The following is a 17959-nucleotide window of genomic DNA, read 5'->3' on the forward strand; positions in this document are numbered from 1 at the left end:
TTTAAATACTTACAAAACAGTGCTGTCCTTTCAGGCTATATTTGGATGTAGTGGGAGTTTAAAAGCCATGCATAGAATATTAAACACCAAATCCAGAGTGCAGCTTCCCTCTAGGAAGGTCTGGGAGTGGGACTGGGGTCGGGAGAAGCTCAGAGGAGACCATAATCCTACCACACCCTTTCAAGGAAAACCTGAAGCAAAGACTGTTACCTATTAATAGTTCATACATCTTACTAGCGGGTACATGGGTATTTTATTTCAGGTGTTTTTGGTTGTTTTTTTGGCCGTACCACTCAGCTTGCAGGATCTTAGTTCCCCTACCAGGGATTGAATCTGGGCCACCGCAGTGAAAGCGCTGAGGTCCTAACCACTGGACCGCCAGGGGATTCCCCAGTTTTTAATACTATTAAAATATAAATGATACGTGCTTAGGTAGGTCTTCAGACGCTAGAGAAAAGCATAAAGAAGAAAAGAAGCCTCACATATGATTCTGCAAAACACTGTGTTCTATGCTCTTTACACACATGTTTGCATACATCTCTAATGATTTCCTTAGAAACATTTCCTAGAAATAGAATTACTGGATCACAGTGTATGCTTCTGCTACATTCTCCCAAATATTGTTCAGAAATGTGCAGTTATTTCCAACCGTGTATAAAGGCCTGTTTTCCTACATCCCTAAGTACCCAGGGGAGTATCACACTTTTAATCTTTTCTGATCGAATGGACTGGGGCAAAAAAAAGTATAAATAAGTAATTGTAAACATATGCCTGTGGTAACATAAACATATGACTGTTGAATTTTATTTATATCCCAGATGACTGACATTTTAAGACAATGTATGTTTAGCAAGATTTCTAGGGGCCCATTAGAAAGCTTTTAACCCAGCAATTCCCAATCTTGACCTCTTGTCACAGTCACCCGTGAAACTCTTCAAAATATTTTTCCTTGAAAGGGTAATGCTATTTCATAATTCAGAAGACACTAGGTGATATTACTGAACCAATATTAAATTTCTCGGTTGTAGAGCAGTTTTTTTTTTCTTTTTTAATATATTCATTTATTTATTCATTTAAGAAACATTTATTGAAATCTGTTCTGTGCCAGGTATTGTGTTGGGCATTCAACGTACATTATCTCTTAGCCCTCACAATAATACCATCTATCTATCTATTTTTAGCAGTACAGTTATTATCAGTTAGCAGTACTATTATTTTTTTTTCACACTCACACACTGTATTTTATTTTTACAAGAGATAAATAAACTGACACCAAGCATTGTAAATGGATGACCACAGCAAAAGCAACAATGATTGCAATTACCAAACACGAAACACACTCATACTATGTCATGATATTGACATTCAGTCCAGGAATCCTCCGCTGTAACAGCCCCTTTACTTTGCAGTGAAAATTGATTTGTGTATTTTTTGCCTTGTAGAGCAGTCTCTTGACCATGGCTCTGTTGACATTTTGGCTGGGTAGTTCTTTGTCGAGTTGGGCCGTAGGGGTGTGTTGAGCAGCACCCTTGGCCTCCACCCGCTCGATGCCAGTAGTGCCCACCCCTCAGTGGTGACAAAAATGTCTCCAGACATTGCCCGATATCCTCTGGGTGCAGAATCAGTCCACTTGGTTGAGAGCCACTGTGCTAAAAGAATTGTGCTGATGTAGGAGACTAACATCTTTCTTAGGAGATACACTCTGTCACATGTTGGGGTAACGACCTGTGATACCTGCAACTCCCCAGATATCCAGGAGAACGAGTGAACATACCCAATCACCATATATGTGAGAGGGGGAAATGTGACAAAAGGGCCACATGTTCATTTATTGACTCTAGTTGAACAGTGGTGTATCCTTCATGTTCATTGTATTACTCTCTAGGTTTAATTTAAAAAATTAAAAAGCACGTATGTGGGGGAGGAAGGGTCCAAAGGTACCAGAGGAGTTGCATTGGAAATTCTCCTTACCCAGGTCCCCACCCACCCATCTACCCACCAACCCCCACAGCTGGCACCTGGCGCCTGGGCAACCGTATGGCAGTAACTGGTAATATTCCAGAGATTTAGCTGCAAGGACATGTGTTTAAAATATTGTGAATTCTTTTTCTTTTTTTTTAAAAAAAAGAAAAACAGATGTTAGTATATTATACAGAAGTACTGTGGGTTGCATTTTTATCCCCAAATTTTATTTTGAAGTCCTTTTCAATTAACTGTATAAAGGGCTTTTTTTTAAAAAGACAAAAAACAAACCCAAATGGAATTTTATTTTAAATGTTTTGTGATTGAAACACTTTGCAGAAAACCTGTGCTTGTTAAGCCAATATATAATGACATGCTTAGTAGAAATAATACATGTATGTATTTCTGTTCTTCTGGGATTAGAAGGTACAAACAGAAATGTCAACTAGACCAGTAGTTGTTCATCTTTTCACTTTTTTTTTTTTTTGCGGTACGCGGCCCTCTCACTGTTGTGGCCTCTCCCATTGCAGAGCACAGGCTCCAGATGCGCAGGCTCAGCGGCCATAGCTCACGGGCCCAGCCGCTCCGCAGCATGTGGGATCTTCCCGGACCGGGGCACAAACCCGTGTCCCCTGCATCGGCAGGCGGACTCTCAACCACTGCACCACTGGGGAAGCCCCATCTTTTCACATTTTACTTCTCCCAAATATTCTATCAGATGATCAAGTTTCCAGATTATTACGAACAAAACAAATAATTTTTCAATGACATTTACATATACCACCAATTGTCATATTAGTATTTAGAGGAAATTTGAGAACCTAGCTTCATGCTCTAACTGGCTAAGAATTACATTTCCATTTTGTAAATGACTTCTTTATTTTTGTGGACTCCCGGTATTATGTGGATATGCCATCATTTCAGAAATTAAAATTAATTTTTGACACATTCTCATGGTTTATAACACAGTGTAAGAAAAGTCTCCCTCCTGCACATAACCCCGGGGGTCCTAGCACCTTTTGCAGAAGCAACCGGCGGTCAAGACTTTTAGGTGCTGGGCACACAGGGACAATCTAGACAACCTCTGGCCGGGTGCTTTTCATGTAACAGTACACCTTGGAGGGCTTCCTACGCGGTACGGAGAAGCCCTTATTCTTTCTAACGAGGGTGTGATCAGGCCTTGTAGGATGTCCTGTAGCTTACTTAAATAGTTCTTTGTTGATGAGCATAGACCTTGTTTTCAGCTTTAACTATTATCTCTTATCATCAGTGCTGCAGCGAAGGAGCTCATACAGACCTCATGCTGCACATGTGAAAATAAACTGTAGAAATGGAATCTCTGCATCGAAGGGTGAACACGTGGGTAATCTGGTGGACATTTGCCTGCCTGGGAGTTGTGGGTTGCAGCCTCCCCAGCACTGTGTAGGAAGGCCTGTTCTGTACATCCTTGGCCACCCTGTGAGGCATTCACTGTTTGGATTCTGCCAAACCAGATGCATCCAAGGTGGGTCTCAGGCTAGAACTAGGGAATCAGTGTGAGCTCTGGAGCAGCCTGTCTGCTTTTTCTTTCTCCCATCTGCACATGTTGCTGGGGGCTCTGCCTCAACCCCGTCTTCCTTCCCACTTGTTTGTAGCATCCCTCCCCTAGCTTGTCCCTGGATTGAGGTGTACCTGTTCTGTGGTTTCAGAACCGGGTTTCTTCTTTCAAGGATATGATCTTCTGCTTCTCAGAAGAGGACTGGTCCCTTCTAGACCCTGCCCAGACTGGCTTCTACGGAGAGTTCATCATTGGGGAGGACTGCGGCGTCTCACTGCCTCCAGGTAAGACTTAACTCTCCTTCTCTCCTGAGACCAGGGATCTAGGGGGCCCATGTCTGACCTCACTGTTCACCCCCAAGCCCTGATGGGAGGTCACCTGTACACAGTGGCCCCAAGGCCACTCTGCAGGTTGACCATTGCCTGCTGCTGTGACGTGTAAGTTAGGCTTGTTAGCTGCCTGTTTTGCATACAAAACCAAATATAACTTGTATCCCTTGCATTTGCTTTTCTTCTGTCATTCTTGTCCTACGGATTTCTTCATTGCTGTTTTTCTGACAGCAAAGAGTTGCCCCAGGCCCACAGCTTCCCCTTTAGTGTCCTTCCTCCCCCTCCCTCTCCCTGCTTGCTCTGGTCTTTCCACTTCTCTGTGGCCCTGTGTGGCCCCTGTTGGTGTCATGGCCTGTCACATGTCCCTCCAGCTTCTCTCTTCTCTACCTGTCCCAGAGTTGCCTGGGACAGGCAGCTTCTCTCTCCTCCCACCCTGGTTTCCTGTGGGAGCAGGTCACTGATGAATGTGTATCCTTCCCTTTTCTGTGAATAGATGACCCAGCTGCCCAGCTGGATCTCTCCCAAGGAGAGGAGAATGAGCCACGTGTTCCAGAGTTGCAGGACCTCCAGGGGAAGGATGTGTCCCAGGTCTCCTACGCAGGTGAGTATTGATACCAGAACTTGGTGAATAGAGCGGGTTGGAAGGCCGCTGCCAGCCAGAGGCAGACCTGCTCCCTCTGCCAATTTTCTGCAGCCCTCTGTCACCACTGGACCATGTCTTGGTAGGACAAGTCTTGCCTCGTCCCTCATTCCTTACAGAAAGAATATGGGGATTTTAATTTTGCCAGGTGTGGGGATTGCACTTCATCAGCCAGGAACTAGGATGTAATAGGAATATCTTTCTCCTCTGCTATAACTGACACCTGGCTTGTGCTGACAACCCAGTGGCCCCTCTACCAGTGAGGTCACATGCTCTCCAGAGGTCAGGTAGGGGAGGAGGAGGGTGTGCCACCTCTTGGCCGGGCACTGGGCACAGTGCCTCTGGCCGCTTCACCTGTCTACTCCATCCAGCCACATACTGCAGGTAGTGTGAGGAAAGTGAGGCAGGGGGGTGGCGCTCGGGCTTGGTTGACATGACACAGTTCAGCAGCAGCATTTCCCAGCCCCCTCCCCACCCCCAGCTTTCCGTGTCACCAGAGCTTGTATCTGTAACCACTGTGCTGTAACGCCTCAAGATGTCTGCTCCTTCGGGGGAAAGAGTTCTGTACGGTGTCATCAGCAGACCCTTGACCCCTTCCCCTTTGGGACCTAAAGCTGGCACAGAGCAGGTCCGTATTTCACTCACTATCCCCACCGGGAACAAGCATCCAGGGCCTCTGGTGTGGCTAGCTTCCCATCCCGTCTCTACCCCAGCAGGCCCTGTCCAGGCTGCGTTTATGCAGCGTCTGCGTGGAGTACTGGAAATCCCACCACAGAAAATGGAAATGCCAGCAGGGATGGCAGTTACTTGTCCACAGTCAAGTGGAAGGGGCAGAACCAGGATCCACATTCCTCCTATCTAGCTTCAAAACCCACGTTCGTGGTGTTGGCCCATTTTGCCTGCAGATTCATTTGCTCAACAGACATTTATTGAGTGGCTGCCCTGAGAGGGAGCCTAGGCCTACTCTTGGATCACAGCCTGGCATCTGTTAAGATGCACCCCCCCACCCCCAGGTGGTGCTGCAGCTGCAGGGAAAATCAATGTTTTCATTTTCTTCTCTGGAAAGACTTCCCAAGTCTCCAGCCATTCCAGACAGAAGAAAGAAGGAAACGGGATGAGCCGCAGGTGCCGGAGTTCCAAATCTGCCAGCAGACGGTGCTCCCGCCAAGCACCTGCCCAGGTAAAGGAACGCCTGAGAGGGTGCGGGGGAGTGTGCCCCTGGCTGTGTGATGTGTGGCTTGAGTGTGCATATGTGTGTGTGTGGTGTGTATGCGAGCTTGTGTGTGCATGTAGCGTGGGGCTGTGATATGGCCTGTGGTGATGGCATGTGTGATGTATGTATAGTGTGTCTGGTGTGTTGCGTGTGTGAGCGTACGTGTGTGGTGTGTATGGTATGTGGCATCGTGTGGTATACATGTGAGCATGTCTGCATGTGTGTGGGCATACACGTGTGAGTGGTGTTTATGTACGTGATGCATGTGTGGTGCGTGCATGTGTGTATAATGTCTGTGTGTGAATGTATGCGTGCATGGTGTGTGTGTGCGTGCATGCGTGTTGGGTATGTGTATACATTTGTGCTGGTGGTAGGTTCAGGAATTGAACTTTCTGAAGTTCCTGCTGACGGTTCCTTGCCAACTGCCTGCCCTAGTTTTGTTTTGCTAGGTTCTCTTCCAGCTCACTCGCAATCTGAGACCCTCCCCTCCTTTCCTTTCTCTTGTGGGTTGAGTCAGGGTGCTGATGTAGTGCTGTTGGCCACCTAGTTTGTGTATTTCTTCCCTGAGCAAGGAAGACGGGACTCCCCAGACAAAGTGTTGGAATTAGAGAACAGGTTTACAGAATGCTGAAAGGGGGACCTCTGGAGAATGTACTCCAGCTGCCCTCGGCAGCATTTAGACTCCAAGTAATGCTGGTAAAAGTTGCCACCTCCAAAGGCGAAGACTAAAATCCCGCCATGTTTAATGTCGTCAGTGTTCAGCCATTCTTCCAAATATCACACCCGAGTCTCCGGTCCTTACTTGAACCCACTGTGTCATGGAGGACTTTTTGCAGCCATCCAGACTGACTCATGCACAATCCGTGATGCCTTTTGGAAGCAAGATTTGCATGATATTTTGGTGTTTCCACCTACCACCGTGCAGGGTTCATGACCATTTGTGTTCACCCCCTCTCCTGTGTAGACAAAAGGGATTTTATGCTTATGTAAATCTACAGTCGGTCTACATGGACAGTACTCCGTCCCCACAAGCTTTGATGCTCACCCCTGGTTTTCTAAGGAGCTTGCTGAGGATGATTTTTCATGTGTAGCCCATTCTCAGTTCTGCCTGATGAAAGCTTGATTCTCGAGATACGTTTTGTTTTTGTGGCCACGAGGCATGTGGGATCTTAGCTCCCCGACCAGGGAGTGAACCTGCACCCCCTGCCTTGGAAGGTGAAGTCTTAACCACCGGACCGCCAGGGAAGTCCCTTGAGATGCATTTAGAATCCTCTTCCGCCTCTTCCTGCCCACAGCATGTCTCAGCCCTGGCAGCATCCTTATAGAATGTGGACAGTCATTAATCCCCAGTTTTTTAGCTCCACTCTCCCTCTGCTGGGCTCTGACACAGAATATACTTTGAAATGGCAAGAAGCTAATGGTTGCTATCTGAGATCAGTGAGAGATGATAGATTGCAAAGAATAGGCACCATTTTTATTTTGGTGGCCTTGCCCACACTTCTGACAGCAGGTGAAGGGTCCACATCCACGCTCATGAGGGACCCTCCCAACTGGTTCCATTCGTGTCAGTCCAACCAGCACATTATAAAGCTGCCACTGCGATGGAATATCTTTTTTTTTAATTTATTTATTTTATTTTTTTTGCTGGGCGGGGGAACTGCGTTGGGTCTTCGTTGCTGTGCGCGGGCTTTCTCTAGGTGAGGTGAGCGGGGGCTACTCGTCATTTTGGTGCGCCGGCTTCCCACTGCAGCGGCTTCTCTTGTTGCGGAGCACGGGCTCTAGGCACGCGGGCTTCAGTAGTTGTGGCACACGGGCTCAGTAGTTGTGGCATGCAGGCTCTAGAGCGCGGGCTCAGTAGTTGTGGCGCACGGGCTTAGTTGCTCAGTGGCATGTGGGATCTTCCCGGACCAGGGCTCGAACCCGTGTCCCCTGCATTGGCAGGTGGATTCTTAACCACTGCCCCACCAGGAAGCCCAGAATATCTTTTCTTGTTTATTGCGTTTTCTCTGTGAATTGCCTAGTTAATACTCTTTAGTCCTTTTTTTCTTTTTTGCCCCTTCCCCTTTCACATTTGGTAAGCTCTATGTCTTTATGTCCAAAGCACTGCACCAGTGTAAGGTCTTTACACGATTTGTGCATTATATCCTTACTGCACCTTCTGAGATAGATACTGTCTCAGCCAGCACAGGCTACTATAGCAAAATACCATAGAGGTATTTTCTATTAAACAATAGAAATTTATTTCTCACAGTTCTGGAGATTGAGAAGTCTGAGATCAAGTCAACAGCAGGTTCATTGTATGGTGAGGGCTCTCTTCCTGGGTTGTAGTTGACTGCCTTCTCCCTGTGTGCTTGTATGACCTTTCCTCCGTGCATTCTCATGGAGACCGAGCCCTTGTCTCTTCCTCTTCTTATAAAGGTACTAATCCCATCACAAAGCTCCCACCTTCAAGACCTCATATAAACCTAATTACCTTGCAAAGGCCCCACCTCCCATACCATCACATTGGGAGTTAGTGCTTCGACAAACAGATTCTGGGGGGGACACAAACTCTTGGCCCCTAACAGGTACTATGATGTCTCCATTCTGCAGCTGGGACCCCCCAAGCTGAAGTCTCTTGCGCAGGTAGCGTCTGACACTCACAGGCTGAGTATCAGACTGAGGATCTGAACCCATGTTATAGGGCTCCAGGCCCATGCTCTTAATTCCACATTCGCTTGCCTTTTCTAAGACTTAGTAGAAACTCAAAATTGTGGGGCTCAATCTGTTGCCTCTTAGTATTTGTACATAATTCCTCCTGTTTTTTAACTTTGTTTCTGTGGGTTTTTAGGACCCACATAAGGACCTTTTAGGACTTTTAGGACATAAATGGTTTTCTAAAAACGTTTTTAGTGTGTAAATGCAGTTCTTCATCTCTTTTTTGATTTTGTGTCTTGCTTAAGAAAGCCTCCGCCTCCTAACATTATAAGAATATATTAGTTATAATGCGTTTCTTTATTTTTTAAAATCTAGCTTCCTGTCCTCCCTGCTTCTCTCCTTAGCACCCCCAGCTGACAGGGAATAATTCATTCCCAGGCCACAGATTGCCTTTCTTGAGGAATTAGCCATCAACCTGGTCATGGGCTTTCTCCCCCTGAAAACACACAGCAGCCTGGTTGTTCCCTGGCCATGGGACAGCACAGCCAGAGGCTTTGGTATGCAGCACCCACCCCCCCCACCCCAAGTTGAGCTCAATTCCCCTGAACCTTGATGTACGTTATCTCTCGGTTTTAAATTTTTCTCCTGTAAGACAGAGATAATAGTCATAGCTACCTTGTGGAGTTATGATTGTTGAGGATTAAATGATTTAATACATGTAAAAGCACTTACACCAATAACTTCCCTGTTTTCTCTACCATTATCCTCACAGCCAATTCAGCCTCCCTCTGCCCTTCTCTCCACCCGCCGCACCCCTTGCACTCATCAGTGCTGAGCTGAGACAGCCCTGGTGTTACTCTTTCTCTGTGGTGTTTTGGGCAACACATCTATGAGTTTCATCTCATCTGCTAGGAATTCTTTACACTGTTGTGTCAATGGCACACAGCACTATTGTTGATTTATTTCCCCCCCTTTTAGAAACTATGCATCTATTTTTGGCCACTTCATCTGATTTAAGGGGATGTCATCCTATATGCACTGTATTAGTCTCCTAGGACAGCTGTAATAAAGTACCACAGACTGGGAGCCTCGAACAACAGAAATTGATTTTCTCAACATTCTGGCAGCTTAGAAGATTGAGATCAAGGTTTCAGTAGAGTAGGTTTCTCCTGAGGCCTCTCTTCTTGGTTTGTAGATAGCTGTCTTCTCCCTGTGTTTTCACATGCTCATCTCTCTGCATGTCTGCGTCCTAACCTCCTCTTCTTACAAGGATACCTGTTGGATTAGGTCCTGCCCTGTTGACTTCATTTTAACATAATTACCTCTTTTTTAAAAAATTATTTATTCATTTATTTAATATTTGGCTGCATTGGGTCTTCGCTGTTGCATGCGGGTTTTCTCTAGTTGCTGCGAGCAGGGGCTACTCTTTGTTGCAGCATGCGGGCCCAGTAGTTGTGGCTCACAGGATCTAGAGCGCAGGCTCGGTAGTTGTGACGCACGGGCTTAGTTGCTCCGTGGCACGTGGGATCTTCCCGGACCAGGGCTAGATCCTGTGTCCCCACATTGGCAGGCAGATTCTTAACCACTGTGCCACCAGGGAAGCCCCCACTTAATTACCTCTTGAAAGACCTTATCTCCAAATATAGTCACATTCTGAGGTGCTAGGGGTTAAGACTTCAACATAACGTATTTTTAAGAGGAAGAGGATGCAGTTCAGCCTATAACACTTCACCCTCTGTTCCCCCATGATTCATGCTTCTCATATGCAAAATACATTCACCCTATCCCAACACTCCTTAACCTATTCCAGCATCATCAAGATTTAATCTAAATCAGGTTTGGGTGAAATTCGAGGTGTACTCACTTCCAGCTGTGAACCCGTGAATCCAGACATCGAGTTATGTGCTTCCAAAACGCAATGGTAAGACAGGCAGAGAGTAGACACTCTCATTCCAAAAGGGAAAGATTGAAAAGAAGAAAGGCTGATGGCTCCCAAGCAAGCCTGAATCCTAGCAGGGCAAATTCCGTTAGATTTTAGGGCTTGAGATTCATCTTTGGCTCAGTGCTGTGTCCACGCTCTGGGCCTGTGGATGCAGTGGCAGTCCTGTCAACCTCTGAACTGCCTTTGGGGCTGGTCTTCCTTTTCTTTCAAGGTTGATGCATGTTTGCAGCCAGATAGCTCTATTAGTTTGTTCTGGAAGTCTGAGAGCCTTCCTTCAGTTCATCCTGGCTCCTTCCTTTTTATTCCAAGATGGCAGTGTTTCGGCTCATATAATGTTCTTAGAAACACTGTAGGCCTCCCATGCAGTTTACAGTAGTTCAGACCATTCCTGGATTATCTCATCTCCATTCCTGGCTTCCGAGAAGGTTGATTGGATCCAAGGTTGTCCTGCCGCACCCTTGGTGTTCTCCCCAGAATATACTTTCTCATTTTTTGCAGTATAGGTAGACTGAAAATTTTCTAAATCTTCAAGTCTTCCCTTCCCACTACCCAGTCTCACATTCTACCCAGTCCCCCTCACACTTGTCTTGTGATGTTTGGACAGATACCCCCATGGACTCTGCCCTTCCCATTGTCTCTCCTGCTCTCTGTGGCTTTGGGTCTTCCTGCTATGCTCTGTCCGGTTTCACCTGCTCTCACATTCCCTAAGCTGCCAGAACTCTCCTCTCTCCAGCAATTAAGTCCAGAATAACCATATTCCTACTAATATCTTGAAGGGCCTGGCACCACTGCCCCCCCACCCCTGTTTTAGACCTGAGCCCCACATTTCACAAAAGTGAGGAAACAGTCCTGAGGAGAGCTGCGCAGTGGGCTCTGGGCTGCAGGCCAGGACTTCATACCAGGTTCCCCAGTGCCCACCCACTTCCTCCCCACGGTACAGCTTTCCAACATCACGGGCTTGGGATCCATTGAACGAGCTTCTTCTAGTCAGTTTATAAAGTGCAGGACATCTCTACGCATCACCACTAGTGGCTGTCGGTGGGCCTCTGATACGACACTGAGAGGGAGAGATGATCCTGGGCAGTCTGGGACCGTTGAACAGCTCTGACATCACAGCAGGGCTCAACTCCCCTTCAGCCCTGAGCCCTTGGGCACATCACCCGAGTTTGCCTATGTTTATAATGTGGCAAATAAGGTATCACTGGGTGTGTCCAGGAGCAAATGGGACTGGGCACGTCAGAAGTCTTGCACGATCCCTGGGGCATTTAAGTGCTCAGAGTATGGTAGCTGGCAGCTTCCTGGCAGTCTGTTTATAGACTATAGTGTCTTCCTCTCTCTCAAGGCTTTTAATGTACCCTGACAGATTTTTCCCCATGCCTGGTTAAGGAAGTCAAGGTTACGTGATGTGTAACTGCTCAAGACTTACATGCAGACTCTTAGAGCTTGGAGGGGTCTCAGTGGCTAGAAAAAAATATATATATATATTGGGTCTGGGGGCTTAGGAGAAAAAGGTAGGGAAGAGGGAGAGAGGAGAAAGAGGTACCGAGGATATGTTGGCACAGTGTGGCGAAGGGTTTCCTTGCCACTAGATAACACCAGAGGTATCTGCAACCGGAAGGTCCCTTGCAAAAATGTGGGTTCCTGGACCCACGCTGAACCTTCCTGGGTAGGGTTCGTAGGGGCTAGAGTGTGGCCTGGGCAGCACCACTGACCTCCATGTTGCTTTCTGGTAGCCGGAGGTGATGCACCATTTCCCGACAACAGCCTGGATGAGGAGGTGACCATCGAGATTGTTCTTTCCAGCTCTGGGGACGAGGACTCCCAGCTCGGCCCCTACTGCACAGACGAGCTGCAGAGCCCCACGGAGAAGCAGCACAGCCTCCCTACCTCCCACCGGAGCGGCCCTGAGTCAGGGGGTGAGGTGCAGACCTCCTCCAAAAAGTCCTATGTGTGCCCGAACTGTGGCAAAATCTTCCGCTGGAGGGTCAACTTCATCCGGCACCTGCGGAGTCGCAGGGAGCAGAAGCCACACGAGTGCTCGGTGTGCGGGGAGCTGTTCAGTGACAGCGAGGACCTAGATGGGCACCTGGAGACCCACGAGGTCCAGAAACCTTTTAGGTGCGGTGCCTGTGGGAAGAGCTTCCGCCTCAACTCCCACCTGCTCTCCCACAGGCGGATACACTTGCAGCCAGACAGACTCGAGCTACTGAAGAAGAGAGAGCAGGAGACATCGGGGACCGTGGGCGGGGATTCCGACGCCCTACTGGCAAAGGGCAAGGCCAAGCTGCGCTTCCAGTGCTGTGACTGCGGGAAGGTGTTCCAGCGTCCCGACCAACTGGCCCGGCACCGCAGTAGCACTCATGTGGACAAGTCCCGGCCCTTTCAGTGCCGGTACTGCGTCAAAAGCTTTTCCCAGAACTCTGACCTTCTCCGCCACCAGCGCCTGCACATGAAGCGCCGGTCCAAGCAGGCGCTGAACTCCTACTGACTCAAGGGCGCACACGTTGTTGGGTGCAGCTCCAGCCTGGGTAGAGCACATCCCGCTCGTGCTCGGTTCCAGACTCCTCCCCAGGACGGAGACCACATCCTCCTGACCTTTACTCTCAGGTAGAAATGAGATCGTGGCCAGTTGAGCATCCGTTCTGTCTCTGCTGTGCCAGAAGCTGGGAGGGCGTGTCACCACCAGCTTTGACTTGCCCAGTGTTATCGGGTCTAGGAGAACCCTGTCCAGTGCTTCCCAAGCGGTGGAGGGACCGGGGCGCCCCCTACTGCAGTGGCCCCTTGTCGGGGTGGGGGCGGTCTGTCCCTTACCAGCTAACTTTCGGTATACTCCCATCCTGTGCTGTCTGAATTCCCACCCCACCCTGAGGTCTGGAGGTAACTGTACTTTCTGCCTGACAGCAAGAAGCTGCAGATGAGGTGATGGGTTAGGAGGAAGGCAGGAAGGCGGGGTGGGACCCGTGGGCACAAGGGCAGTAGGGCCAAGCACACCAGACCATGTCATGTCATCAGCAGTCTGAGTCCTGGTCACCATCTGGTCCACAAGAGCACCTCACAATTATGAGATGGCCCTTTCAGGCTCAGAAGCCTTGGTGGGGGGCTTTACAGCTTCTTGCCAAATGGAAACCTTTTATTTGTGATGGTGGCTGGTTATTAGGGATTGTGAGCTCATGTAAGGCAAAGCCCACATCTTAAACTGTATGTTGGCACACGCTCCCCAAAGTGTCCTTTCTTTGTACCCTGAAGGTCCTTGGTGTATGCTTGTGGGTTAGAAGTGAAGTCATCGTCGTTTGAAAGGCACTTAAGTTTCCTTTCCCATTGGGTCGTGTCTAGGAAAGGGGAGCTCAGCTCCAGTGAATGAGAGGTTCCTTGGCTGGGTGAACTGAGCAGGGGAAACAACAGAACCTTTGGTGAAGTCATTCTCTACATTATATATTAACTTAGTGTGCCAGTTGTATTAGTTCCTTAGGGCTGCTGTAACAAAGTACCAAAAACTGGATGGCTTAGAACAACAGAAATTCATCGTCTCAGTTCTGGAGTCCAGAAGTCCAAGATCAGGGTGTCAGCAGGGTTGGTTTCTTGTAAAGGAAGGATCGGCTCCGTGCCTCTCCTTTAGCCTCAGTGGTTACCGACTATTGTTGATATCCTTTGTCTTGTTGAAGCATCACCCCATCTCTACCTTCATCTTTACATGGTGCTCCTGTGTATGTGTCTGTCTCCAAATTTTCCCTTTTTATAAAGACACTAGTCATATTGGATTAGGGCCTACCCTACTGTTTCCAGTATGTTCCCATCTTAACTAATTGTATCTGCAATGACCCTATTTCCAAATAAGGTCACATTCTGAGGTACTGGGGTTAGGACTTCAACATGAATTTGGGGGGGATGGGGAGACACAGTTTAACCCATAAAACTAGATAATCCTGAGGTTCTGCTGTCATTGCCGATTCACAGGTGAGTCAATACAAACTTGGGTTAGCTTACTCTCAGTTCTATTGGAAGCAGGATTCAGATCCAAGCTTCTGCTCCCAGGGTGGATGTCCTCTGCACATAGCCTTTAAATTTCATTGCCTGGGGTTCTGGGCTGGGAGTGACCACTGGTAGTAAAACCGCAAGCAATGAAAACCACGGTCTTGTTCCTGGCAGACTGGCCAGGTTGGCGCAGCTCAGTGATGAGAAAGCACAGAGGCTATAGAGTATCAGTGACTAAATCAGAAAGCCAGCCACCAGGCATGCGTTACGTATTTGTATGTCAGGTCCCATTAGCAGGCAGTGAGGCTGGGCAAATGAATGCAAGGCCCTTTGTTCCTTGCCAGCCACTTCATTGTCACGTTGAGAGACACTGCTGCCACAAACTCAGTGAAAGAGTTACACAGTTTTATAGTTACGATTACTGTGTGTAGATTCATCTACACACCCAGGAACAGTAAATGCAATAAAATAATTTGGTCATAACCCTGAAAAAGAAATAAACTATTGAGGCTCTTTGTTTTCTACATAGTTTGCCTCTTGGATTGATCTGGATTGATCTGCCAGGAAAAGGGAAAAATATGAATCTTGAAGGCCAAGGGAGGGGAAAACTCCAAATAGAACCCAGATTCCGTGTACATTTACCCCACCCACCTGTGCACTCTTGCCCAAGGATTCCATTAAGAGGGGAGGTTATGATCCCAAGAGGAACACTACTCTACTTAGTGTATTTTATCTGAAAATCTTAAGTAAGAAAGAAAGGGAATGTGACAGAATTGAAACCTTTGGGGACGCTGTGCATCGTTCAGTACCCACCAGATATTGTGAGGGAGTCCCCCATTCACTTACGCAAACCTGACCAAGGTACTTAGCTAATCAGAAGGTTACCTTCCCCCTGGATTCGGAAACCCTACTGGGTGATGCAACTCAAATCCCAGGTTCTTCCCATGCAGAAGAATCAATGCGGTTACCTGCTCTGGAGAAAGCTCCTCCGGAAGATAGGAGAACTGACTGACTTACTCCCTTCCCACCCTCCCTGGGTAGCTGGGCAGACAGGGGAGCTATGTTTCTACCTTGCCGTGGATGTTCAGAGACCCCACATCTGAAGAACATCTGTCCTCCCTGTTCATCTGATCCCTTGGCATTGTTCCCATAAATCCACAGGTGCATAATAAAATTCGACTCACTGAATTCATATTTGCGTTTGACTTTTCATTTTAGTTTAAAAAGTAACAAGTAGCACAGCTGAGAGAGATGGTCCGTTGGCCTGACAAAGAGAAGTTGAGGTGGGAGGATGCTGAAAATGGCCCTCTGGATGTCAGACATCACCTTGTGAAACTTCTGGGCCTCAGATAGATAGTTCTGGTCATCTGATCTGACTTGTCTAGAGGAGAGAGGAAGTAACTGCTTCTTTACACCAGGGATGGGATGAACTTCTGGTAACACCATAGCTGTTTCACCCAACCTCTGCCATTTTCATATAGTCTCTGTCTCCTGACCTCTTGCCACAGCTGGGAAAAACAAAGATAAAGCCAGTGGTGGGAAGGTCCCTTGCTATTCTTAAGTCAAATCATGGCACAAGTGGAAGAGAAGGCACAAGTCTGTGCCTACCTTGGACTTGGAGATTGGTCCTGGTTGCTTTTCTCCTGTGAGATAGTTTCCCTACTCTACCAAAAGCAGAGTTTTGATCAGGCACAAACACTTCTGCTTGCAGCGTAATGGAGGGAATTTGATGACATTTCTGTCAATTCCCCAGTTCCGTCTAATAAACCCAGGTGCGTTTTCTATTAGTAACAAAAGTTGATACTGTTTTGTCTTATAAGGAATGGTCAATGCCTACCAGTGCTCCAATGCAAACAAGTCTACAGATTAGGTAACATGCATAAGAAGGCAGCTTAGCCGGCAAAGGAGCATTGGGAGGAAGACTGGATGACCAGGCTCTCCTGCAGCCCTGCCCCACACCTAAGGCACCCAGCATCTGCAGGCTGGTTATTAGGGATCATAAGTTCATCAAGGGCAAAGCCCTGGGGTTCCATCCGTACCTTTTGACCATCCCATACAGATTAGGAATTTTATCCTCCCTCTGAACCATAGCCAACAACGAGAGCACCATGATTAATGTGCGTATAATCACCAAAGTACACTGCAGTATTATGAAATCCCCTAAGATGCAGAACTCTCTTAAGAAATGGAAGAGCAGATTCACACATTAATGAGAAGGGCCAGTCTTCACTCGCGTATCTTGGCCATAGCGAAGGAGATCACAAGCAGATTGGTAACCCCCTCAAGACAAAGGGCTGTCTCCTCAGCACACTAATAAATGGCAGGGGATTGCCCTTTTCCCATCACCCGCTAAAAAACGGTTTGGTACAAGTCATGTCTGTACTAGCCTATTATGTACAGGTCTTGCTACATCTTGTCAAAATGTAAAGGGGCCAGGATACCTGCCCTGAAAACGTTGCAGGTCAGAAAAGGTGCAGACTTAATAGTTGGGGTAAATCAATCCCACCCAAATCAAGCTGGATCACCTTTGAAAGTGTCTGTGTGCTCTGAGAAGAGATGGGGGCCTGCTTCCAACCCACTGAAGGTAAATTCAGAGTGATTTCTAGATTTTTAAAAAAATAAATTTATTGGGCTTCCCTGGTGGCGCAGTGGTTGAGAGTCCGCCTGCCGATGCAGGGGACACGGGTTCATGCCCCAGTCCGGGAAGATCCCACATGCCGCGGAGCGGCTGGGCCCGTGAGCCATGGCCGCTGAGCCTGCGCGTCCGGAGCCTGTGCTCTGCAACGGGAGAGGCCACAACAGTGATAGGCCCGCGTACCGCAAAAAAATAATAATAATAAATTTATTTATTTTATTTATTTATTTGTGGCTGTGTTGGGTCTTCGTTGCTCCACGCAGGCTTTCTCTAGTTTCAGTGAGTGGGGGCTACTCTTTGTTGCGGTGCGCGGGCTTCTCATTGTGGTGGCTTCTCTTGTTGCAGAGCACGGGCTATAGGTGCGCGGGCCTCAGTAGTTGTGGCTCGTGGGATCTAGAGCACAGGCTCAGTAGTTGTGGCGCACGGGCTTAGTTGCTCCGCGGCATGTGGGATCTTCCCGGACCAGGGCTTGAACCCGTGTCCCCTGCACTGACAGATTCTTAACCACTGCGCCACCAGGGAAGTCCTAGATATTTTTAAGTGTTTCTCTGAGTAAATATTTTGGAAAAGAAGATTTGGAGTGGAAAAGAGTATAAGCTCATATTGAAATCATATCAACACAGCATCTTCAGCAAACAATGACTCGTCAAGTTGCAGGTAGGGGGTGGGGTTGCTAAGAGTGGCTGGACCAAATTCATCTTGGTCTCCTTTTTTACAACTCATATTTTTCTAAAATGGCTTGGCTGGGCTTCCCTGGTGGCGTGGTGGTTAAGAATCCGCCTGCCAATGCAGGGGACACGGGTTCGAGCCCTGGTCTGGGAAGATCCCACATGCCGCGGAGCAGTTAAGCCCGTGAGCCACAACTACTGAGCCTGTGCTCCAGAGCCCGAGAGCCACAACTTCTGAAGCCTGCGCGCCTAGAGCCCTTGCTCCGCAACAAGAGAAGCCACTGATGAGAAGCCCGTGCGCTGCAACTAGAGAAAGTCTCGCGCAGCAATGAAGACCCAATGCAGCCAAATATAAATAAATAAAATAAAATTTAAATAAAAAATAAAATAAAATAAAATGGCTTGGCTGATGTCCAGATGATAT

General features: G+C 47.8%; 1 protein-coding gene across 2 annotated transcripts in view; it reads left to right on the forward strand.

Annotated features, from left to right (window-relative positions):
* The window catches only part of ZNF496 (zinc finger protein 496), a 40778-nt gene extending 25354 nt beyond the window's left edge, over positions 1 to 15424 (forward strand). Inside the window, exons 7-10 of one of the 2 annotated variants that reach the window (XM_067732995.1) lie at positions 3651 to 3783; positions 4322 to 4429; positions 5535 to 5648; positions 11994 to 15424. In XM_067732995.1, coding sequence (XP_067589096.1) covers positions 3651 to 3783; positions 4322 to 4429; positions 5535 to 5648; positions 11994 to 12748 — 1110 coding nt within the window. In that variant the 3' untranslated portion in view covers positions 12749 to 15424. The remainder of the gene's footprint in view (positions 1 to 3650; positions 3784 to 4321; positions 4430 to 5534; positions 5649 to 11993) is intronic. The other variant, XM_067732996.1, reaches the window with a different exon arrangement.
* Positions 15425 to 17959: the final 2535 nt, after the last annotated feature.

The sequence above is a fragment of the Pseudorca crassidens genome, chromosome 3 (assembly GCF_039906515.1).
Source record: "Pseudorca crassidens isolate mPseCra1 chromosome 3, mPseCra1.hap1, whole genome shotgun sequence".
Classification (NCBI taxonomy): Eukaryota; Metazoa; Chordata; class Mammalia; order Artiodactyla; family Delphinidae; genus Pseudorca; species Pseudorca crassidens.